At 38.9% G+C, this 26795-nt stretch overlaps 1 protein-coding gene across 27 annotated transcripts in view; it reads left to right on the top strand.

The window, feature by feature from the left end:
- The window catches only part of nrxn3a (neurexin 3a), a 271775-nt gene that overhangs the window by 10563 nt on the left and 234417 nt on the right, over positions 1-26795 (top strand). For 18 of the 27 annotated variants that reach the window (XR_007144531.1, XR_007144530.1, XR_007144529.1 and 15 more), the window contains exons 3-5: positions 2416-2436; positions 3982-4011; positions 4166-4177. Coding sequence is in view for 23 of the 27 variants with exons in the window: in XM_047821599.1 (XP_047677555.1) it covers positions 2416-2436; positions 3982-4011; positions 4166-4177 (63 nt within the window). In the remaining 4 variants the exon portion in view is untranslated. The remainder of the gene's footprint in view (positions 1-2415; positions 2437-3981; positions 4012-4165; positions 4178-26795) is intronic. The other 9 variants (XR_007144532.1, XM_047821603.1, XM_047821595.1 and 6 more) reach the window with 1 other exon arrangement.

The following is a 26795-nucleotide window of genomic DNA, read 5'->3' as shown; positions in this document are numbered from 1 at the left end:
CACGTGGATGTCGTTCGAGTCTAATGCACTTGGACTTGAGGATTTAATCCTGCCCAAGATCAAATTATTAGCTGTTCGAGAAGACGAATACGTCTTGCGGTCTCGGTTACCGGTTGATGACGGATCCTGAGGTTTTGACAGAAGAAGCTGCCGGAATGTGTATCGATCTTAGTGCAAGGAAAAAAAAAAATTCTAGACTTACAGAGAAACTGGGTCAGGGGAGAAACGTGAGAACAGCTTAAGAAGAAGAAGAAGAAGAAGAAGAAGAAGAAGAAGAAGAAGAAGAAGAAGAAGAAGAAGAAGAAGAAGAAGAAGATGATGAAGAAGAGGGAGGGCATGCTAGACGTTGTCAGACATGTGAAAATCAGGCAAAGACCTGGCAACATGTAACGCATCTCATCAGCCTTTTAATGAGCAGACAGATGTATCATCCTGTGCTATGACATGACCTGGAAATAAGTTACCACAGAATTAAAAAAAAAAGTCAGAAATGTGTGTGTGTGTGTGTGTGTGTGTGTGTGTGTGTGTGTGTGTGTGTGTGTGTGTGTGTGTGTGTGTGTGTGACAAACAAATTATAATCTAGCTCTGATTAGCATGAATTAAAACTGACTAACAAAGATGAGCTCAAGCATAAGCACAACGTTTATAAAGTCTATTTAAAACATTATAACACACTACCTCGTAATGACAGGTTGCATAATGCATTATGACTTCAGTTCATGAGCACAAATGTTGCTTAGCTTACTGTATATCATATAAAAAAAATCACTTGCACAATGAGCATTTATGAATATCATGTTAGGCATTATAACATCTATACGTATGCTACTGTATGTAATATGTTATAGAGGTCTATCGTTATCAAACGTTATAATAACTTTTAATAATGTCGGGTAACATGACGTGTTTGTTAGAACGCCGTACGTGTATTTCAGTGTTATAATGCATTATAATAAGTAACTATAACACTGTAACTATCAATTGTTAAGAGAATACATTATACATTTATCCATGCTATATTAATACATGTATATGAGTTAATAAGGTTAGGCTACACAACACATATCAACAATTCACAAAACAGAATATTCTAATGTTATAACAAAGGACAGAGTATAACCTTACGTAACCTGCTATTATGAGGTAATACAGTATACTTATTCTACAGTTATTCCACAGTATATTTGTTTAGAGAGCATTATAAATTATCTATAACTACTTATAAGCATTTATACATGCATTAGAAGGCACTATACAATGTCAGGTTAGCTAATTTTTAAAAGAACCCGGCATATTCAAATGTTTATCATATAATAATTTATAACATATCACACTGTTTACAACCCCCTTATAAGCAGGTTTTATAATACATTACATAACCTTATGAACTTATATAGTTATGGTGTGTAGAGCCTTAGGCATGTCATGATTACTGCCCGTGAACATGTACACAAGATATGTTTAGCTACATTTTGTCTCACCTGACATTATGAGGTCATAGTGCTCATTTGGACATTGTTATTATGCATGTAACTATTACTACCTATGAGCACCTTATGCAGGATTATAAGGTACTTTATATACTATATGCTACATTAGAAAGGCATGCCAGGTTACATAATGCATCATTATTACCCTGAAATGTTATAATGCATTATAGCAAAGACTCTTCAGTAATAACATGGAACATGATATGAATGTAACTATGACTCTTTATTAACACTTATGAACATTATACTTTATGATTAATAAAATAAATATATAAAAAGGCTTATAACATATACATTCGTACATATATAATTATATATATACATAAATTAAAATCTTTTCCTTTCATGCGCCTCCTTATTCAATTATTCATCGTTTATTAGCATGTTGGGATCACGAGAGCTCCTTATGAGCTCCTTATGGTCTTGATAGGGTTTAGGACGTAACCCGAGAACCCGGACCAGGCGTCAGAATGCCGGAGAAATTGTGTCTGCAGTGAAGGAGAACTCGGACAGGCGTGAAAGCACGTGGACTCGAGCTCCATGTAAGCATCAGCGTCTCATAAATCCAGGACCCTCTCTACAGGGAGCAGGTTCTGTCTCAGTGCCTGTTTGGATTTATGGCTCAGGCGAGGATGTGGGTTACAGGAAAGTGTGTTAAACCCAGGAAAGCACATAGATCTTTCTGATGTTATGGGTCAAATGAATAACATTTGTTTATGAACATGCACAGGGCAGTTATGAAGCCTCGTGCATGCTGGCAGGAGTGCTAAGGTTTGCATGATAGATTTCATGCAACGGCAAAGAGAGTGGGCTCTAATGTTGGAAATCTTTCTCTTTTCTTGTTTTTTTGTTTTCTTTTTTCTTCTCTTTTTTTGTCCCTCCCCCTCCCCCACCCCCCAAACCGCTGATTCTCCGATGCTACAAGCAGAGGCCAACAGCATCCCAGGTGAGTTCACACAAGAAACAACAACATGTCCATGTTTATGGTAACACTTTCTAGGAAGATCATGTCTTTAATAAGCTATGAACACGTTATTATCATGTAATAACTCATCCATAAGGACCTAAACACAATGTCGCAATTGCTTATAAAAATAAATGATACTTTACACATTATATTTTAACACCATTCTAAAAAAAAGTTCTCTACTATTGACAACATTATCAACACTGGTTACAATGCATTTATAAATGCATTATGAACTCTGCTATAATGCACAATGCTTGTTAGGGCAATGTAAATAATTGACCAATGCTTGCATGGTAATAAACACATTCAGTGGGTCAGAATAAATATGGCCTTGGTACATATTATAGGTCGTAATATATGTGTTATAATACGTTTATAAGCCATTCTGTATATAGTTATGATATATATATATATACAGTTTATAATTCTTTCATTTCAATCACAATTTCAACTGTTCTGGAGTTGTTGGAGATAACATGCTGAATTACCGACAACTGACTTACACCAGTTATTAACCTACATACAGCAATGCACAATAACTGACACCGTTGAGTCACTTTGCTATTAGTCTTAATGCATCTTACAGGCACTATTTATACTGTATATTTCATTAATTCACCTTGCTATAAAGTATAATACATTTTCATTATATTGGGTATAAAGCTTTATGAATACTTTATAACATGTTATGAATCATGTTCATGTTTATAAGATATGCATGTATATGGTCTTCCTGGAAAGTGTTACCAAGAGAATCAGTGCATGATGTCATACTTTTTTACCAGATGACCACCAGATAATGGCTTAACATTAGCCTACAGTTAGCCTAAAGTCGAGTCAAAACGTTAGAAATTCTTATTATAAAAAAAACAAAACAAAAAAAACTAAAACAAAACAAAAAAAAAAAACTGCTAAAATATGAACAGCTTACAACCTGCTATCAAGCTAACGGTCACCAAGACAGGAGTAACCGAAGACATCTGTAGTTATCTAGCTAACGTCTAAGTTTTGCTAACTTGCTAGCACAGCTACTTGACTATCAGCTAGCAGCGAATGCATCTCTGATTTGCACAATACTAACATTATCTATTTTATTATCAGGAACATTTTTTTGTCGTTAGCAGCTTTTACGCTGGAGATTAGCTTCACTTTATCATACGTTAGCATCTTTGGCTAGTGATTTACACTGTATTTTAGTTAGCTTAATGCTTACTTTTATACTTATGATGTAATTCTTGGTCAAATTCTGATGGTGAAGTTATTAGTTATTAGCAGATTTATTAGCCGTTATCCTGTGCTAATTCACGCTGTATAAAATGCTCTCAAAGCTTACTTAGAGACTCTTTGGTGTTAGATGTGGAGATATGACATCATCACTGACTTCTGTTGATTATTTTGGTTAGCTTAATGTTTCTTATTGCTTAATGTATTGTCATGATGAACAGTGTGTTCTAAGATCTCTCTTTCTCTCTCTCTCTCTCTCTCTCTCTCTCTTTCTCTCTCTCTTTCTGTCTCACAAAGGCTTGGCACACATGATGATGGCCGAACAAGGTACACTTTACCTTTCCTCATCCGAACCACTTATAACGTGTCGTGCATTTGCTGCCTTTCTCAACGCTAACTTTTTCTCTCTTTTCTCTCCGATCACGGATCCCCTTTTCCCGTCTCTCCCCTTTCGCCTTCCCGCCGCACTCCGTACGTGAAGCCAAGAGCAAAGGTATTGCACTTTCCTTTTCCTCCTTTGCTGTGTGCACTTTGGAGAAGTGAAACGTCATCTTTTCACCGGAGTGTGTTTGCTGTGTTTCATTTAGCGTTCCTTGCTAATGGCCTCTCAGCATGGGTACCTGGATTAAGCGGATAATTAAATGGGTTTTAATTGAAGGCAACCGCAAAAAGGACAGCTTTAACTGCATGAGTGCATGGATTTAACCGCTTTACTTCTCTCTGATGGAATTATGACAAGGGGGCACTTGGGTAGAAACACAATCTGTTCCACACAGCTGAGTGTGTGTGTGTGTGTGTGTGTGTTTGTGTTTGTGTGGATGCTGAGGTGAAATATGAGAAACGATCTGTGAAAGTGATGCAATTTGAAGCGTCAGCGAAAAAAAAAAAATCCAGCTCACAACAACAGCTGAGAAATTCTGAATTCTGATTTTTTTCCCCTTTCTTTCTGTCTCTGCATGAGAAACGAAGTCACGGTTGTGTGCGCTTCTTTATTTATTTCTATCACCTGCATTCGAACATCGATCGTTAATCTTAGCACAAAATAGTTTAAGATATCATGGTTTCATTTGTTTATGTTTCTGAAAATCGGTTCGGTTTCATTCCACTTATTTGCATCAACTGGCAACCCTGATGAATGGAAATACTGTACAAGTTCATGCAGTCAGAGCACTGCTTCATTTTTATTTATTTATTTATTTACTTACTTATTTATTTACTTATTTATTTATTTATTTTAGCGTACGATGTTGACCCCATGGCGAAAAGTGTGAATGTAGAAAGAGAACGTAGTGAGAAAACAAAAACAAAAACAGGAGTTTAATGTAAATGTTTTTAGGGCACTGGCGAATAAAGGAGCTTGCGTCATCGATCTAGGGATTTACGCCATGACGTGGCAAATAGGAGCAAGTTTATCGGTTCGGTTTTATCGTTTAAACAATGGGACGAAGAAACGGAGGGATCGTTCAGACATTTTGAAATCGTTAGATCTTAAATTCCATCATTTATTTATTTATTTATTTATTTATTTATTTATTTATTTATTTATTTATTCATTTATTTGTCATTTGTATCGCGTGTTGTCACTGAACTGTTTATTGTGTTTTGATTAAAAAGATAATAGTTTATCTTTTAACACTTTTTTATTTTATTTTATAGCATTATTTAGTTTATTGTTGTTTATTGTTGTTTTATTTTATTTGAATTCCGTTTCATTTTATTTTATTATGTCTTATACCAATGTGTCATATTCATCCTATTTATTTACATTTATTCAGACGTGTTTTTTTTTCTACAAGGTAATTCATCATGCTCTTATATCAATTAAAAACAACAACAACAACAACAACAACAACAACAACAACACTACCCCTGACTGTGACAAAGCTCTGACACTGAAGACTCCTTCCAAAGAAACCTTTTTTTTGTATAAGTGAAACAAATAAGCTGTTGCTATGGAAATGGAGACGTATTAAAACGAGTGTGTGAACGTTACCCAATGATTTGCAGCTTCGCTACTGTATTTCCTCAGAGTGCAAAAAAAACAAAAAATGGCTTAAAACGGTGTGATGTTTTTTCACACGTCCCTCATCGCTAATGATGCTTTATCGTTTTTTCTACCGATCCGTTGTCACTACGTACGATGTTTAAACAGTGAGAGTGAACGGCTTGTACGGTTCTGTAGAGCGCTAGCGTTTGGGGAAAAGAGCATTCTTCGTTCTGGGCTAATTGATTGACGTACAGTACGGATGAAGCGCAGAGCTACAGTATCCTGACAGAACTGGAGGCACATGCTGCTGTATTTAGACCAGCTTTCCTCTGTGGACATGAACAGTGTGTGTGTGTGTGTGTGTGTGTGTGTGTGTGTGTGTGTGTGTGTGTGTGTGTGTGAGAGAGAGAGAGAGAGACAGAGCTTTCCTCTACTAACTAATAGTGTGCGGTCAGTAAAATCCGTAGCAGTAAATTCATCCTGATGCATTAGTGCTTATTCGGCAGCGCTGCATCAGCGGCCTTGTCATATTGCACACACTGCGTCTTGTCTCCAGTCTGTCCTCTCGCTCTCTTCCCTGTGCTTAATCCCTCAACACCAGCGCAGACATTATTACAAATCAGCCTGGCTGTCTGCCTGCGTCAACACGACAGGGGCTTCCAGTTAAGCCATTTGCATCTGTTGCTGAAAAAACAAAACAAAACAAAAAAACCTCTGCTAACATTCAGACGTTTATTCATCAGCAGTCACTTTCGCCGCCACACCTTCTCTCTGTTTTTTTGCATTCTTCTCACCTGTCAGATACCAGTTGTGCTCTCTGCCTTGGGAAATTCTTTCGTTTTCTGATTCTTTTCTTTCTGAATCGACACGGAAAGCTTCGGCGATCCTCGTGGCGTTTTTTTGTGATGGATGTCTGAGGAGTCGAGGAGATTCATTCGTTCATTCGTTCATTCATTCATTCATTTTCTACCACTTCTCGGGTCACGGGGAGCCTGTGCCTATCTCAGGCGTCATCGGGCATCGAGGCAGGATACACCCTGGACGGAGTGCCAACCCATCACAGGGCACACAAACTCCACACACACAAGGCGGAGGCGGGAATCGAACCCCCGACTCTGGAGGTGTGAGGCGAACGTGCTAACCACTAAGCCACCGTGCCCCCCCAGTCGCGAGATTATTTTCCTCTAATATATATAAACAGTCTACATGCACACGAGTGTCTACGTCGGTCTTGTTGTTAAGACACGCGTATTTATAATTTTCACACAGCCACCATGTCGGTGAAGTAAATCTCTTGTTGCTGTGTTTTCGTAGTTGATCTTTGAGACAGTAGCTGTGGAGAAGAACAAAAAAAACAGTAGATCCTGCCAAGACTGATGAACTCACATCCCAGATAATGAATTGCAGACATTATGCAAATAGCATGCTAATTATCTAATCAGATTTGATTCCATTAAGGATGGGAACCGGCTCGGTAACCTTGAGCAGGCCCTGATAATCAAGCACTGATCATCTCTCTTGTCTTGTCCTTTCTCTCTCTCTCTCTCTCTCTCTCTCTCTCTCTCTCTCTCTCTCTCTCTCTCTCTCTCTCTCTCTCTCTCTCTCTCTATCTCTCTCTCTCTCTCTCTCTGCTCTCTCTATCTCTGAGGACAGAACTCCCCAAATCCCACTGGCTATTTGTCCTAGACAAGGATTTTTATTTCGAGTGTCTTAAGAAGAACAATAGTATTGAGCGCCGCGCTCTCTAGAGACCGCCTTAATTGCTTCATACTAATTTGTATTTACTTGCGAAGTGATAATTATGGAAACTAATCAGTGTGATCGAGTAGGAAGTTTATTGGGGAGTGAAATCTTTTTTTTTTGTGAAATCTGCTTTACTAAGTTACGAAGCTGGGGTCAAGGTTTAGATTTTATTTATTAAAAACACATTAACTGATTTTTTTTATCCTGCCACCTTTAGCATTTATTATACATTAGATATATTGGATAAATATTAATTAATTAATTCATTCATTCATTCATTTTCTACCGCTTATCCGAACGTCTCGGGTCACGGGGAGCCTGTGCCTATCTCAGGCGTCATCGGGCATCGAGGCAGGATACACCCTGGACGGAGTGCCAATCCATCACAGGGCACACACACACTCTCATTCACACACTACGGACAATTTTCCGGAGATGCCAATCAACCTACCATGCATGTCTTTGGACCGGGGGAGGAAACCAGAGTACCCGGAGGAAACCCCCGAGGCACGGGGAGAACATGCAAACTCTACACACACAAGGTGGAGGTGGGAATCAAACCCACAACCCTGGAGGTGTGAGGCGAACGTGGTAACCACTAAGCCACCGTGCCCCCCCCCCCCCATTGATTAAATATAAAAAACAGAAATGTTTATTGGGATTTTTCCATCACTGCATCCAGGAGGACTGTTTCCTGCTTTGTGTCATGGCCCCTAATCCTCCTCCTCCTCCTCCTCCTCCTCCTCCTATTCCTCTTCATCCTCCTCCTCCTGGTCAGAGCCAGCACTCATGCTCATTAGCATAGCTTCCGGAGACTCGTCTCACTGAAGAGCGCTCTCTCCGAGAGGGAGGTGCCGAACGCCGTCTGCGAGACAGAGATAATGAAATCTTTATCACATGTTCGGGAATCCTGTAATTTCATTTGCTCTCTTAATCCCTGACTCGCTTTGTTTTTGCCGTCACTCAGCAAACAGTGCAGCGACGTGACGGTGGCTCGTCGCCAAACGAAAAGTGCAAACGAAAGCGCACGTGACACAAAGTCAACAGGGGTGTGAAGGAGGCACAAGGAGACACTGGAACTGTACATAACACTTCATATGATGCATCCATAACACGTACAAACATAAATGAAGAGGTTGAATTTTTGCATAAGTATTTGCACCCTCATACTAATACAAAGGATTTTTCTTGCTCTTCCTTGGACTCAGAAACGTTGATCCTTTCCTTTGTCCTTTATTAATGGGTCATTGTTAGGAGGGAGTCCGGTTTGGGGACCACAGGAGGGAGTCCGGTTTGGGGACCACAGGAGGGAGTCCGGTTTGGGGACCACAGGAGGGAGTCCGGTTTGGGGACCACAGGAGGGAGTCTGGTTTGGGGACCACAGGATTTCGTCTCTGCTTTTTGCAGATGATGTTGTCCTGTTGGCTTCTTCAAATCAGGACCTTCAGCATGCACTGGGACGGTTTGCTGCCGAGTATGAAGTGGCGGGGATGAGAATCAGCACCTCCAAGTCCGAGGCCATGGTTCTCAGCCGGAAAATTGTCGTTTGCCCCCTTCAGGTTGGTGGAGAGCTCCTGCCTCAAGTGGAGGAGTTTAAGTATCTTGGGGTCCTGTTCACGAATGAGGGAAGGATGGAGCGGGAGATCGACAGGCGGATCGGTGTATCTTCTGCAGTGATGCGGTCGATATACCGATTTGTTGTGGTGAAGAGAGAGCTGAGCCGCAAGGCGAAGCTCTCTATTTACCAGTCGATCTACGTTTCTACCCTCACCTATGGTCATGAGCTTTGGGTCATGACCGAAAGGACGAGATCCCGGATACAGGCGGCCGAAATGAGTTTCCTCCGCAGGGTGGCTGGGCGTTCCCTTAGAGATAGGGTGAGGAGCTCAGTAACTCGGCAGGAGCTCAGAGTAGAGCCGCTGCTCCTCCACATTGAGAGGAGTCAGCTGAGGTGACTCGGGCATCTGTTTCGGATGCCTCCTGGACGCCTCCCTGGGGAGGTGTTCCGGGCATGTCCAACCGGGAGGAGGCCCCGGGGAAGACCTAGGACATGTTGGAGGGACTATGTTTGCATGTTCTCCCCGTGCCTCGGGGGTTTCCTCTGGGTACTCCGGTTTCCTCCCCCGGTCCAAAGACATGCATGGTAGGTTGATTGGCATCTCTGGAAAATTGTCCGTAGTGTGTGTGTGTGTGTGTGTGTGTGAGTGAATGAGAGTGTGTGTGTGCCCTGTGATGGGTTGGCAGTCCGTCCAGGGTGTATCCTGCCTCGATGCCCAATGACGCCTGAGACGCCTGGGCACAGGCTCCCCGTGACCCGAGAAGTTCGGATAAGCGGTAGAAAATGAATGAATGAATGAATGAATGAATGAATGAATGAATGATGTTCCTGCAGCTCCTGTAGATATCTCAGCAGCCTCCTTGCGGAGATTTTGTCTTCCATGCTTTTGGAAGAACTCTACGTCTGTTTCTGTCTCCGTTGCAGTTTGCACAGAAACTTGCACAAAAAAAGCTCATGCCAAATTAAATTAATTAATTAATTAATAAACAAAAAATGGAAAAGTTGTGGCCCGGGGCTTTTATTTATGTAATGCTGGGAATAATGTGAGAGCACGACTGCTAACCTGTCACGGAGATGACAAAAATATAGCGCCAAGCTATAAATTAGCACCGGACTCACAAAAGGCATCGGAAATATTTCGCAGGATAAACATTTTTAATGCGTCTCAGAGCATCTCAAATAAATAAATAAATAAATAAATAAATAAATAAATAAATAAATAAATAAATGACATTTTATTTACAAAATTTTTTAAATATTTTTTAAAATGTGTTAATACGTATCTGTTCTGTATATCCATGTGCAATATAGAAACAAACCAAAAAAAATTGTTTTTATTTATTGGTTTGTTTGTTTATTGTTTGTCTGTTTGTGTTTGTTCCATATAATCAATGTCAAATATACAAACAAACAAACAAACAAATAAATAAAAACAATGTTTGTCTCTACAGCAGAATGGTTACATCAAACTAATCCACACTTTCTGGTGATGATGGTGATGATAATCTGCCCCAAAAGAACCCCAAATCTTTCCTTGACTTAAGCCCCGCCCCGAACGCAACTAACTCACAAGCCATTCAAAGATCCTTTACTTTAATTGAGTGATGAAATGGGAGGTGAGGTTGTGAGGTTGTACTCTTAGAGCCCTGGACCTCTACAGTCCGGCTTGTTCTTGTGCTAGCGTTGGTGTGAGCCGTGCACTGATCAGCGGCACTATGTTGCTACTCGTGTAATCAGGACAGACAGCACAGGGTGCACTCCATCCCAATTATCTTCATCACGCTCTATTCTGTGCTTACCGCTGTAACCGAGACGACGCAAATAAACCCCGCCTCCTGCCTCGGCCAGCAAATCCATGGCCGATGCTTGCTTCCCAACCCCCAAATCCTAAAACATCGAAAAGACCCACACACCCACACACACACACACACACACACACATACACACACACACACACACACACACACACACAGCATTCCTGATTGCCTCCATTTCCTCGAGGCACGCCTGACAAATTCAGCTACTGTACACACAGGTTCCCTTTTTTACAACCCCCAAGGGAACAAGTGCCATTTGATTATGACTAAATGTGATTCTTGTCCCTCCTCGAGCGTACTGTGGTGGTGTTTTGTCTCGGGAAGGGGGGGGGGGCAGGGACGAGGACAGATGGAGGGGGACGAGGGGGACGAGGGGGTCGAGGGGAACGAGGGGGACTCCCTGATTGCAGCAGTCTGGTTTGACTTGAAAGCTGCCAAATGAACAGCAAACTGATAATTATTGGCTCAAATAGGCAATCAGCAGGCTGTGTGTGTGTGTGTGTGTATGTGTGTGTGTGTGTGTGTGTGTGCGGGTGTGTGTGTGTGTGTGTGTGTGTGTGTGTGCTACCAATCAAATGTCACTCTCTATCAGAAAGGCTCTGCTTATCATGTGGCACACATTGAAGCTTGTGTTTGTGAAGTGAAGACAATCAAAGAACAAACAGAGTTTAGAGGAAAATGTTGAGTTCTGGTTGCAGTTTGTCAAACAGACACGAATAGTCTATAACGAGTTATAAACACATGTCACGTTGCATTCATAAGGCTTTAATGTGCACAACACATTATAACTACTTCAATCTGACTCCCAGCTCACAAATACAACTCATAAGGCATTATATATCTGTCAGTAACCTACTCTCACATACAGTATGCTAGGTGTATAATGCCTTATAAGATGTTATGTACTCTATGTATGTTTAGGTTATTATACATATTGCTTTTATTTTTAATTTTATTTTTATTTTATTTTTATCAGCTTTGATGGTTTCCAGTGTGAGTAAAATACTTTTATCTGAAAACGTCCATCCACGGGAAGTAAAAATGTAAACGATGTGACGTTAGAGAGCCGAGTCTGGGTTAATGGAGCTCCTGAGTGAATTGTGGCCGGCTTTTAATGCTTTTAATACATGAACAGAGCTGTATTAATGCGGATTAACTCCGACTCAACCCACGGCTGTTTACTCTGATCCCTTAAATCTCAGACGACCCTCTGGAGGTTTGTCCTCGCTCGTTTTCTGATCCGATCGCTAACACTGATGGACCACTTCCTCTTTGTCCTTCACCAACTTCCTCCAGAAATGCGACACTTTCGTTTCTATTAACCGCTCAGCAACGACGAGTCGAGCGCTGGAGAGAATATTGTTGTTGTTTTTTTTTCACGGTAAAGTGATTAGGACGCCGTAAGTGAATGTCGTCGTATCGTGAGACTGATATTTATCATTTGAAAAAAATATGTTTGATTCAGTTGTTACATAAGAGACATAATGGAGCTTTGCTTTTGTACCTGTAATATACAAAATGCACATTATTTATCTATCTATCTATCTATCTATCTATCTATCTATCTATCTATCTATCTATCTATCTATCTATCTATCTATCTATCTATCTATCTATCTATCTATCTGTTTGTTTGTTTGTTTATTTGTTTATTTATTTATTTATTTAAATATAAGCTATGTTATTACTATGATTATTGTTCAGTGAATTTAAGGTGGTGGGAACATATTATGTAGCCATACAGCATCTATCACATCATGTAGGCTTTCTAGCAAAGGGAGAAGAAAAAACAGCCAAACAAACAACAACAACAACAACAACAACAACAACAAAAAAGTTCAGGTTTATTTCATATTTATAAACCTAAGGGGAATAAAAGTCTATACTACAATTATTAATAAACGCTTATAGAACTATTTTAGGACAAGAGCTCGTATCACTGGATCACAATATTTCGTTTTGCCTGCAAAAGGAATAAATAAATAAATAAATAAATAAATAAATAAATAAATAAACGAATGAACGAACAAACAAACAAATAAATAAATAAATTGAACAAATTTATAAACACTTTCCAAAATATTTTTTAATAAATCACTAAATCATTAAATTATATCTAAACACTTATTCTAAATGTGTATAATATAATATAATATAATATAATATAATATAATATAATATAATATAATATAATATAATATAATATAATTTTGGACCCCGGAGAGCCCTGAGGACCTTTATGTGCTCATGGCTGGAACCCATGGAACCCTCTGCACCCCTGTGCCACTCTTCTTATGTAGTATCCATATAACAGTAATGATATTTGACTTAATCACACTTAAAAATGCACACTTAATTCTCCTGCATGGTGTGTTAATATTGTTTTTCCTTGGTGCCTGCGGGGGCGCTGCAGAGCCCCCAGCTGATGTTTCTGTATGGTGGACATGTGGTGGTTTGGGAGTTGCTGGGTATTGATCCTCATTACGGCGTGTGAAAGCAGGGACAAAGGTCTTATCATCTCCATAGCTGCTCTTTAATTACCACGTGAACAAGATGAGCACATTTACGCTCATAATGATTATTGATTCGGGTCACAACAGATCAGGATTGTTTTTCTGACCACCAGAAGGTCACTGTGTGTGTGTGTGTGTGTGTGTGTGTGTGTGTGTGTGTGTGTGTGTGTGTGTGTGTGTGTGTGTGTGTGTGTGTGTGTGTGTGTGTGTGTGTGTAAAAAACACTGATCATAAACCAAAGGAAAGTAAAACATATTTAGAGTTTAAGAGCTGCTGCTATTACACCATTCTAGCATTTTCTATGATCATTAATAAACACCTTCATAACATATTATAAACCATCCATAAGGCATAACAGGTTATAGCTGTTTCTAAAAATTTTATTTGTTATCGACAAGTCTATATATATATATATGTCTTACATGTTTACAGCAGATTAGTATGCAATATAACCCTTGGCTTATGAATAGCTTATAATGTTTAAGAACCATTGCTCTAAAATGTTTGCAACGGTAATTATACTGCGAAAGAAAATGGTTTATAAATGTGTCATAGCTTGTTATTGATGTATTTATCTTCGTTGAAGGCATTAAGCTTTACTGCATACAGCAGCTTATAATGTGTTATAAGCACTGCAAGAAACTGTAATGCATGTGCACAAGTAAATATAGCAAGCACTAAAATAGTTTAGATATGTGTTATAATATGTTATAGATGTATTCCATAGATGTCATCATACATATGACACTCGTAGAAATCGTTAGAACAATTCATATAAGGTTATAACCATTGTTATAAAGCATAATGCACTTTCAGCAGCATTTATAACAATGTATAATAAGGCTTATAAATGTGTCATAGCATGTTTTGGACATTTAAACAATTGGCCTTTATGGAAAGAATTAATCTTTTGTGCTTACAGCAATTTATAATGAATTATAACCACTGAGTTTAGTGTAGAATTGATAAACGTGGATGGTTTTATTCCACGAGTTATTAGAGTATGTTAAAAGATGGCGTCAGTTTCGTGTGTACACACTATAATTTTTCACTTGCTGCAGCAGACGCAACTCTGTCGACGTCATTTAATTGTTTTCTCGCTCGTGGAGACTTGACTCAGCTCAAACCGACGCTTGCCGATTTCGTTCTCTTCGGGCATTGAGTCAGCTCGGTGACGCACGAGCCTCCATTAGCAAAAACACACGGCCATTTTATGGAGCACGATTTCAATCTCCAGTCAATCAGCCCCTGATTCCCAGAGTTCTTAGCGATCCCGTGTTATCTTTATTTCGTGCCGTTTGTTTTTAAAATCATTTTCACACCACTGCGCTATTGCATCCTCGATTCTGATTGGTCAGAAGGTGTTCGTTCTGTTTCTCGAGTATCTTCAGGACAGAGGAGTTTTCTTCTGGTGTTTGGGGAAAATCAACCAGGAAAAAAAAAAAAGAGAGAGAAAAAGAGAATTCATCTCTAATGAATCTGCTTATAGCCGCTTTAAAGTTATGTCTTGTAGTGCGCTAAATGTGCTGGTGTTTAATTTATCAGTAAAATCTAATATCTATGAATCTATAAATTCCTGTTATGAATCCTGTGCTAATAATGCATTCATTACACGTGCATTTACGTATAAATACATCCGGTGTAAGCCCTTATAATCCTGTAATAAAGCTCATAAGTAGTTGATCATAATTTCAGCTTGCATAATTTCATAAACTATTTCTACACAGTAACCGAACCACCCAAGCAATAGGTTTAAAAGTATTGCTATAATGCTGTTATAAAATTTTATAAATACTTTATACGCATCACCGCTGTCGTAACTTGATCTGTAACGCCTTTTCATAAGCGTTTGTAATAATATGAATAATTCCTTATTAACGTTATATAACAGCTTATGGCTATATTCATTATTCGTTATACCGTACATACGGCCTTCATAGAAGTTGGAGCGATTTGATGTGGATTTATAAAAAAAGGGTGTTTATGACAGATGGAATAAACCTTTATAGGCTTGAATAGTTTATATAGGGTAATGACATACTGAATCAGTCCTAGAGGCATTATGTAGCGTTATAAACACTGTACAGAAATGAAACCTTAACATAGCATTTAAAAGCTAAAAAGTTTTCATTTCTAAAACTATTATTTATTTATTTATTTATTTATTTATTTATTTATTTATTTATTTATTTATTTATTAAATGTACATGATCTCTCTGGTGTTTATGTTTGCGTACACGGTGACTACGTGTCGCCGTGTGCACTATGACCCCCGCGCATCATCAGTTAATTGCTCGCCATCGTCTCTCAGCGTCTCGCCGCAGACGAAGTTACAGGGTAACTGTCCAGTGTCGGTTTCACGGCAGGACAGACACAGCGTAGAGCTTCAGACTGATACCCGAGCTGTAATCTGAGCCACGCTTGCTGAGAAAAGATGGACTTTGTGACCTCATGCCAAACGTCATGCCTGCCAACAAGAACCGGGCCAAACAATAAAGATGACAGCAATCTTTTCTTTTTTAAATCTTAGGAAATCACTTCAATATTTTATCAGAGGTCGTCCAGCCTTTTCCGGGTTGAGATTAAACTCGCTGTGGTGATGTGACGCCGGGGATCGGTCGCTATCTGCCAGGCCTCCAGACACATGCTGAGTATTACAGATGTGTTGGACCACATTGTCAAATCAGGGTTAGAGTATTAGTGTTGTGTGTATGTAGGTCACTTTACTCCCAGTTTAGATGTTACCTCAAAGTTACGCAACTGACCGAGGAATAAAACACGACAATAAATCACAAAGGTTTGTGATCGACAAAAGGAGGAAGCTGTTATGTAGGGTAGCTACTTACTTACACACACTCGTCACAAATCAGTCAGCCCTGTTCCAGGGCATAGCATGAAGAAAGAAAGAAGAAAGAAAGAAAGAAAGAAAGAAAGAAAGAAAGAAAGAAAGAAAGAAAGAAAGAAAGAAAATAAATAAATAAATAAATAAATAAATAAATAAATAAATAAATAAATAAATAAAGAGAAAGAAAGAAAGAAAGAAAGAAAGAAAGAAAGAAAGAAAGAAAAAAAGGAAAGAAAGAAAGAAAAAAGAGAAGGAAAAAAGAAAGAAAGAAAGAAAGAAAGAAAGAAAGAAAGAAAGAAAGAAAGAAAGGCTGTAGCTCGGGTAAGTGATCGTCTCAAAGGCATTAAGGTGACACATGAGGGAGAGGGAGAGGGAGAGAGAGAGAGAGAGAGAGAGAGAGAGAGAGAGAGAGAGAGAGAGAGAGAGATGAATTTATTTACTATACAACAACATGGCATATTTTCCTTAAGACCCTTCAAAAAATTTTTGGGAGATTTTGGTGATTGTTGTTGTCAAAAATCCTTGACTTTATGTTATTATTATTTTTTTTATATTATTATTATCATTTATTCTTTTCTGGATAAGCGGTAGAAAATGAATGAATGAATGAATGAATGAATGAATGAATGAATGAATGAATGAATGAATGATTTATTCTTTCCGAAAGTTTGTGTTGTTAATGTTACAAAGTTAAAGCTAATGTTACTGACCTCAGTGCAGCACAGGCTCCTCCTCTCTCCTGAAGATTTAAACAAACAAACAAACAAACAAACAAACAATTAAATAAATAAAACATCAAAGCTCTAATCCTGGATGTTTCAAAGCACTGACACTGGAGACTCCTTCCATAAATATATTTGTAATTTATGTTTATATTTTTTTGTTCGATAGGAACCGTTGTGTATCGGAAAGTAAACCGACATCTGTGGGGTTTTTTTTTGTTTTGTTTTTTTGTTCACCAGCTTTGTTTTTGTTTTTGTTTTTTACGATCGATCTCAGAAAATTCTCTCGAGTGCCTACAAAATGGCCGCCCAGACCTGCGGTAATGTTAGAACAAAGCGGAGCAGCGCGGTGGCTTTAATAGCGTAATGACATAATCGGTCGTTTCAGTAAATCAGTCGCTAAATCCCAGTGGCTCAGAGGAGAGTTTTACTCCAGGCAAAGTCAGAAGCAGAGGGCAGAACATACTTCATCTGTGTAGAAGCTCCAGCAGCAGTCAAGAGAGGAAATGCTAGCGTTTCTGCTAAAGCGGCGTTTTTTTCAGCCGTCGAGATCTTCCACGTCGCTTCGTGTTTTCCGACGTTACCGATACCGTCATCTCCCACGTGGGCGTGGCCCGTCCATCTCTATTTATCTCTGCTGCGTCTTTCCTAACTTTATTTTTCTTCATTTGTTTTGTTTCATTTTAATAAAATTAACCTAAATGCAAATAGGAAGAAATGTCGAACACGGACGTTTGCTCGTCGCTAGCGTGAACACAACTGACCGTTAGTCTTTTAATCCGTGGCTCGTGCTTTACTGGTCACACAGACTTCTGGGAAAAGTCTCCGTCTCATTTTATTCACCGAGCCCAAACTCCTACACTTGGTCAGCGTTATCGAAAACCGAAGCTCATCAATTCTACCATCATAAAAATACAAATCAGTGTTTTAGCTGCACAGCTTCTTTCCATTTATGCAAAAAAAACCAAAAAACAACAACAACAAAAAAAAAACGTCTGCTATTAATAAACATCGTCTGCCTTCATCTCTCCAAAAGCTCTATTTATGAAATGAAAGACTTCAAAGGTGCCGTTGTGCCCTTTCATGTTCACAGCCAGAGCCGATTAGCGCTCGCTCCTGCGCTCCAGGTTCGGGCCACACTAAAAACACACACACACACACACACACACACACACACACACACACACACACACACACACACACACACACACACACACACACACACACACACCACACACAATGGATTCTGATGTATGTATAGGTCTTCATTTCCCAATAAATTCAGCTGTATCACACACACACACACACACACACACACACACACACACACACACACACACACACACACACACACACACACACCTGGTTTTATGGATTTATTAAATGATTAATGACACATCGAGACGTGCGTAATGTCGGAGGGAGATAATTCTACAGACCAGATTCTATTTCACCGTGTTCACTGGCTGACAAAAATAATTAAATTAAATTAAATAAAAAAATACTAAACTAAATTAAATTATGAAATTATTCAAATATATATTTTTCTTTTCTTTCCTTTTCTTTAATATATTTTTTATTTATTGTTTAGACAAACAAACAGACAGACAGACTGTCAGACATAAATAGACTATATGACACAATGCTTTGTGTCATATAGAAAATGATGAAGTGCTTAATAAAAGAGTGTTTAAAGGTGGGGTCTCTGTTTTTTGAGAAATGCTTCAGAAAACCGAGTCGGGCCGAATAATAAACAGGAATCAAAACAAAAAACAAAACAAACGTGTAGCCAATGAGCAGAAAGGGGCGGGGCTTGTCGATACGGGCGGAGAGAGCGTTCAGTGCGCATGTGTGACGTCAGCAGAAAGCGGTTTTAACATGGACATGGAGGATAAAAACAAAGAAAGAAAGAGAAGAAAGACTTACGATAAGGACAAGAAGTAGGACGTGTTAATATAGGATCAGCTTTCCAGCGCTGGAGAGAACTGAAGGAGCAGGAAGTCGGCCACATATTCACAGGTTGGAGTTTCCCGAGTCAATAACTCCTGAGCTAAACGCTGTTACTACACAAATAACACCTCTTTTCTATCGTAGTAATGTAGAGAGGCAGCTACAACCGCGTTTTGTGTAGTAACAGCGTTTAGCTCAGGAGTTATCGACTCGGGAAACTCCGACCTGTGAATATGTGGCCGACTTTACTTAAGACGCCGAGGCGCTTTTTTCCTTCTCGATAGGTGAGTAACGTTGGTTTTGCTTTGTTACACAGAACTAATATATGCCTTTGTCCTTTACATCATTATGCTTGTGTGGCATTTTTGCTTGTTTGTTTATCTACAATCGTATTGTTCTTCCCTTCAGCTATGATAAAGACACGTCTCTTTCTGTTAGTCGCCCGGGTTACGTACGTATGTGTGGGCGGAGCTATCGATAGAGGGGTGGGGCTTATTTGGGTTAGGGGCGTGTTTGTGTTGGTTATTTTATATGTCAACATTGGCTTTCAAACAACGGAGACCAGATTTTATAAAATACTGTTGAGTCGTGAAATAGTGTGTCAGGAAATATTAAAGAGTACAAAGTTGTGTAAAATACAGTGTGGGTGTTCATGTAGAAAATTGGAGCAATGTTTCTTAAAGGTGTAAAAATGCACCAGAGAGCAAAGCTGTTTTCTGCCTTGTCATGGATCTGATGATGATGATGATGATGATGATGATGATGATTTTTAAATTTTTTTTACTTTTATTTTATTTATAGCAGTGTAAGTGTAGATAAATAAACAGTTATTTAAAAAAAGTTCAAAGATCATGAATATTTACACACTGCTATTCATTTTTGTCAATACATGTCAACAAGAAGGATAACAAAAAGCTTTTTCAGGAAAAATCCCAGGAAAATCCCAGGAATTATTCACAAAATAAAAAACAACAACAAAAACACAAAATTTGGTAGTAAAAATCTCTTTGCTAAATATGTTTTACAGTTTTTTACCTGACTTGAATTTTTTATTTTATTTTTTTTTTAATTTTTTAAATTTATTTTTTAAATCATTTAGATTAATCAAAATACCATGAAGACATTTTCAATGTAGCTAACAAGAAATATTCAAAATATTGAATACAAATATTGTGCAAAATAATACTCTATACTTTCTACAAAATAGTGCTATATTTTTTTTATTGCAGTGTTTTTGATTTTATTTTCTAATTAATGTATTTAATATGCAAATTCATACCTATAGTTAGCATTTGATTGGATCCTCAAGCATAACGTCTTGATTGTACAAGCTACATTCATGCTGGATGTTGCTGGATATCTGGTAACACACAGACACACACACACACACACACACACACACACACACACACACACACACACACACACACACACACACACACAATGTCCTTGAGTAACCACTGACCTCTGGTCTTTGATGGAGTCATGCTCTCTTGGTTAAAAAAGAAAAAAGTCACGTTTTCCTGGACTGATTGATGGCCGAGCCGGTGGCCTGGTGAAGGGTCGCTGCGTTGATCAGTGACTCCTTTTGTTTACGACACATCGATTTCCACCGCAGTCTTCCTCCATTACTGAGGGTGATGAGGAGAGACGGGAAAAGCCGCTCAGGCTCAAGGCGACAGGACCGAGAATCTTTTACGACGGCTGTTTGTTCGACGCTCTGTCCTCGTTTGCCGATAAAAAGCCGTCTTGTAGATGATATAATTTACACCAGAGTCTCGTTCTTGTTTTTTTGTTTAGTTCTCGATTCCGATCGGTCAGACGTTTCTATTTCACAGACAGCAGCTCTAGCTAGACGTGTCTCTGATGTGTTCTCGTTTCTATAGTAACAGCTCGTTCCCTGGGACTTGTACTTGCTTGAAAACATCTTTAAACATGGCGTGAGTTTATTACACGTATGGAAGGAGTCTCCAGTGTCGGATCTTCGTAACACGATTGTGGAGTTTATATCTTGGAGAATAGACACTAACTAACTAACTAACTAACTAACTAACTAACTAACTAACTAAACAAATTATTATACAAATAAATACAAATATTAATACTTATCTTGAGTTTTTGTTTCTTATTCTTCCAGTTAGCTCTTCTTATATCCATCCGAACCTTTTTCTTTATGTTTATTTCGTGCTCGGATTAAATATCTTTTTAACTCCGATCATTCGAACGACGGTTAAACCGGAGATTAAACCGGACGACATTCGGCACGACAAGACTTTCCGGTACGCCGACGCAAGATAAAGGATAATAAGACGACGCTCAGCAGCGAGCGTGGTGTTCGTCCGGGAAAACAAAGACTCCCGAGATTCCGTTTTAAAAACGAAAGCGACGACTCGTCGATCCTTTCGCGGCACAAAGTCTAGAAATCAAACCAGCGTGAAAAGTGAAAATAAGGGAAGAGATATTTTGTGAAAGGAAGCAACCTGTAAGTCATTAAACTCTCCATGAAACTCTCACTGTAGAATTCTGTATTCGGAAGAAAAAAAAGGAAAAAAAAAACAAACTACAATATGCGGAATTTATTTTCGGTGATTTAAATTATGCTTCGATCGCAACATCTGCCGATTTTATTTATTTATTTATTTATTTATTTATTTATTTATTTATTTATTTGAGCTGTTACGACTGTTATCTTCATTCTGTTGTTAAAAACCGCACCATATCGTGATGCCGTATCGTAGTCTTTAATCTCTTCTTGCTTCTACTCTGATGAATTATAACTTCAAATTAAAATACTCACAACTTCATGCTTTTTTTTTTTTTTTTTAAACCGTTGCTCTGTCTCCATCACCTCGGTCGGAGGTGAGATCCTCGAGACGCCGCTTATAGACCCTGTTTGTTATGTGGTGTCAATGATAAACATTTCACATTTCTCCTGAATACATGGCAACTCAATATGGTGGGGGGGAAAAATAGGCAGGTGGATGTGAGAGGTATGAAAAACAACGTCAAGCGAATCGATTAATCCGATATCGGTGCCATTTTTAGCCAGACGATTCGCTTGTTTACTCGATTCAGCACCGGTTTGTGTTTTCACACTGATACATCTGGTATGGTGATAAATTCGGGGCCGAAACATGTCGGTGTTTCGTCTCGGCTGTTTTTCGCACCACAACATATTTGAAACCTCCGGCGTCAAAACGACTGCTGGCAAGAAAAACACAGTCAGTCCAGTTGATGATCCAGGACACGGTTTGGACGGCCAAATATTTTTCCTCCTCGTCCTCCTCCTCCTTTTTCTATTTTTATTTGTCAAGCTAATGTTAACAGTTTTGTCAACTGTGCTGTGCCCGAGGCAAAAGCGCTTAAGTATATCTTTTGCAATTTAAGTGACCTGCTTTCTGGCTCTGGCTTTTCCCATTACTGAGAGTGACATTTCATTTAGGCTCCATCATTCATCTTCTCCCGCCTGGGCTCATGCCACACTCGCCTGAGCCCTCACTCTGCCTCCTGCAGCTCAGTGCACACTGCCACCAGTGTGGAGACACACACACACACACACACACACACACACACACACACACACACACACACACACACACACACACACACACACACACACACACACACACACACACTCTCTCTCACTCTCATGGGTTCCGGAAAAATGTTGTTGTTTTTCGGTTGTGTTAGTCTAGGCTGCTACTATACACTGTCTTATAAATACTTTAGTAACACTGTGCTTAGAACTTAAATGTCGTAAGTAATACTGAGCTTAAAACTCATCAGATGTTTAACCTAACTCATATTGTGTTTAGACTTCGTCATGTGGTATTTAACTTTGATCAGATTCTGCATGTTCGGTTTGGTTATTTATCAGTGTGGCTTTTTGGCTTTGTTACGTTTAGCTGAGCAAGTCATTTCTTGTTTGTCCCTGGTCATGTGGTATTTAGTCCTTATTACTGTTTTAGACCTGGTCATGTGGTATTTAGTCCTTATTACTGTTTTAGACCAGGTCATGTGGTATTTAGTCCTTATTACTGTTTTAGACCAGGTCATGTGGTATTTAGTCCTTATTACTGTTTTAGACCTGGTCATGTGGTATTTAGTCCTTGTTACTGTTTTAGACTAGGTCATGTGGTATTTAGTCCTTGTTACTGTTTTAGACCAGGTCATGTGGTATTTAGTCCTTGTTACTGTTTTAGACCAGGTCATGTGGTATTTAGTCCTTGTTACTGTTTTAGACCAGGTCATGTGGTATTTAGTCCTGGTTATATATTGTTTAGTCCTGGTCATGTGGTATTTAGTCCTGGTTATATATTGTTTAGTCCTGGTCATGTGGTGTTTAGTCCTGGTTATATATTGTTTAGTCCTGGTCATGTGGTGTTTAGTCCTGGTTATATATTGTTTAGTCCTGGTCATGTGGTGTTTAGTCCTGGTTATATATTGTTTAGTCCTGGTCATGTGGTGTTTAGTCCTGGTTATATATTGTTCAGCCCTAGTCATGTGGTGTTTAGTCCTGGTCATGTGGTGTTTAGTCCTGGTTATATATTGTTTAGTCCTGGTCATGTGGTGTTTAGTCCTGGTTATATATTGTTTAGTCCTGGTCATGTGGTGTTTAGTCCTGGTCATGTGGTGTTTAGTCCTGGTCATGTGGTGTTTAGTCCTGGTCATGTGGTGTTTAGTCCTGGTTATATATTGTTTAGTCCTGGTCATGTGGTGTTTAGTCCTGGTTATATATTGTTTAGTCCTGGTCATGTGGTGTTTAGTCCTGGTTATATATTGTTTAGTCCTGGTCAAACTTATTCTGAGAGATTTACACTATTCTGTTGGTCACTCTGAGTAATGTATAAGTGCATACGGTCATGTGGTATTTATCCCTGGTCATGTGGTATTTATCCCTGGTCATGTGGTATTTACTGTTCTATAATGTACTGCACTTATTATTCATAACTTCTATATTACTCTACATTATTATTTTATATTAATAAGAATTCAATAAATATTTATTGTAGCAATTAATGACCAGTGTGAAGCCATTTGCCACAGTGCACCCTTTATACTTAGAAATAGAAAAGTATTGGCACCCTGGCTTACTTAGCACGTGCTATTCAAAACTAATTCAACGCCATGACATGGATTCCATTTTTAAAAGATTATTTTTTTTTATTTGTTAACTTGTTATTCTAAAAAAGGTTTATTTTTATAAACATAAAAAAGGTTCATTTAAAAAGATTAATTTTTGACATGGGGGGTCACGGTGTCTTAGTAGTTAGCACGTTCACCTCACACCTCCGGGGTGGGGGTTCGATTCCCGCCTCCACCTTGTGTGTGTGGAGTTTACATGTTCTCCCCGTGCCTCGGGGGTTTCCTCCGGGTACTCCGGTTTCCTCCCCCGGTCCAAAGACATGCATGGTAGGTTGATTGGCATCTCTGGAAAATTGTCCGTAGTGTGTGTGTGTGTGAGTGAATGAGAGAGTGTGTGTGTGCCCTGTGATGGGTTGGCACTCCGTCCAGGGTGTATCCTGCCTCGATGCCCGATGACGCCTGAGATAGGCACAGGCTCCCCGTGACCCGAGAAGTTCGGATAAGCGGTAGAAGATGAATGAATTTGTAACATGGACCATTTTTCAAACCAGCCGTTTTTTTCCTTCATGGCATATTTTCTCCTCTAATTAACAAAAAAAAACAAAAAACGAGTAAACGTAAACTTTATGGTGATAAAGAACTGATAGATGCTTTGCACTTTTTAAATCAGGGGTATTTATTCCTGTAGCATCGTGCACAGGATGTAAATGTCCGTGTTTCAACCGCACTGAGATCTTTGTTTTGTTTGTGGTCTCAGCTGAGAAAAGAGTTTCTGGGAGATACTTGAGATTTATAGGCAGAGATAAAAAAAGGAAAAAAGATACAAAAAAAAGGGCAGGTCTGTAAGGTACAATGGCATGCTTTTCTTTTTCCTTTTGCTCATGAGGATCCTGAGAATACGCCTTGACAGGGAACTGTTGTGTGCATGAGTGTGTGTGTGTGTGTGTGTGTGTGTGTGTTTCTTATCTTTGCCCTCTGTCTGAATGTGTGTCCTTGTTCACTTCCTACCTCTCTGTGTTCAGCCTGATTGAGGTGACTACTGCAGGGTGCAGTGCATTCTGGGAACTGATTAGGAGTGATTCTACAATAGACATGCCATTTATTTATTTATTTATTTATTTATTTATTTATTTATTTATTTATTTATTTAATTTTTTTTTACAAATTAGTAAATTAGTATTATTATTTTTTTTTTAATTATTATTACCGAAGCTAAGAACACGTGCATTTATCTAATTTTCTTCTTTGTAGACTTTGCAGTTTTTAGCATAGGATTATGCAGTAAATTCATAATTTGCATAAAATATCGTTCAACCCGGAAGTCGATCCAAAAAAAAAACAACAAAAAAAAAACGTCTCCATCGAAACGTCGTTCTATCGGAATCGTCTTCGTATTATACCACGAAGACTCGGCTCGTGTTTCCGCTCCTTACGTCTCGAGAAGGCAAGAATCACAAGCGTCGCTCTGGCTGCGCTTCAGAGAAGAAACCCGTCGTGCGTTTGGAGTCGCGCCATTTTCAACAACGATGTCTAAGCCCCGTCTTCGCCGTCTCACGTCTTGCCACGAGCGCGTTCGTCTGTTTGATCGTCGGTGCGAGCGTTTCTGTACGAAACAAAGCGGGTGTCCGTGGGCTTCACCCTCGATCGGGAGTGCCAACAACGCTGTCCTTCCATCTGTCCTCCATCCGAAGCAGGGACGTGTGGAGATCCTAAATCACACACTGCTGAGATCTTCCTCGCTGATTCCGCGTCATAAAGAGCCGCCGTGAAGCAGAGACTCGTCTGACTTCCATTACAGCGTCGCATTTACTTTATTATCTCTTCTTGAACTGATTAAAAAACAACATGCTGCTTTCTCTCTCTCTCTCTCTCTCTCTCTCTCTCTCTCTCTCTCTCTCTCTCTCTCTCTCTCTCTCTCTCTCTCTCTCTCTCGGATGTTCAGACCACATCATACTCATTTGAAATAGTATTTAAAAAGCTGCACGCGAATGCAAGCGACTGTGATATAAATAAATCTCTCAGACAGAGAAAGTGCTAATGCCCGATTCTTCAATTATTATGAAACATTAATGTCATTTGTTGCAGCCGAGACGGGAAAAGGCTTCACGGATTTGCTAAAAAAAAAGGTTATAATTACTTCTGGAAATGCAGTGCACTTTGTCATTATGAAGCATTATGAATAGTCATAAACATATTATAATGCTTTCTATAAAGCTCCCAAGTACAACAACCTTATTTATTCATATAGGCATTCAACACATGCATATGCATTGCGCTGTATGGTCGTGGTTATATACAGTAAATATGTTCATAACGTGTTTAATATTAAAGACATTTTACGTTCATAAACACTCGTAAAATTTCATTTGACTTTATAGCGATGTTTATAATGTATTATGAACGATATAAACGTTTTGGCAGTATGATGGAAAGCTCTGTAGGTTAATAATGTTGTGATGCATTTATAAGGCATTTGATATATTGCTTTAATTACAGTACCCATGAAAATGCATTATAGTGTATGGCAATGCTTATAATGCATTATGAACTGTTGTAGGCATGGAATGGTAACACTGGAAAGGTCACATGTATGAATATGTTCATAACATATTACTAGGTGTTTCTATTAGGTCTATTAGGTCAAAACATCTATTAGGTGTTTTGGCCGTTTGTTAACTATCTATGAAAATGCATGTCATAGCAATGCTTATAATGCATTATAAATGGTTGCAAATGTATGAAAGGCCATATTGATAATGATCTATGCACATAATCATATGAGGTAATAAGGCATTATATACCTGGTTGTTGTTATTTATGAAATCCACATTAATTTCTTTATTATGCTTTATGACATATTGACATATGTTTATAAGAAGTGTTTATAACAC

This window comes from Tachysurus fulvidraco, chromosome 12, assembly GCF_022655615.1.
Source record: "Tachysurus fulvidraco isolate hzauxx_2018 chromosome 12, HZAU_PFXX_2.0, whole genome shotgun sequence".
In the NCBI taxonomy this organism is placed as follows: domain Eukaryota; kingdom Metazoa; phylum Chordata; class Actinopteri; order Siluriformes; family Bagridae; genus Tachysurus; species Tachysurus fulvidraco.
This window is presented reverse-complemented; position numbering and strand designations above follow the sequence as displayed.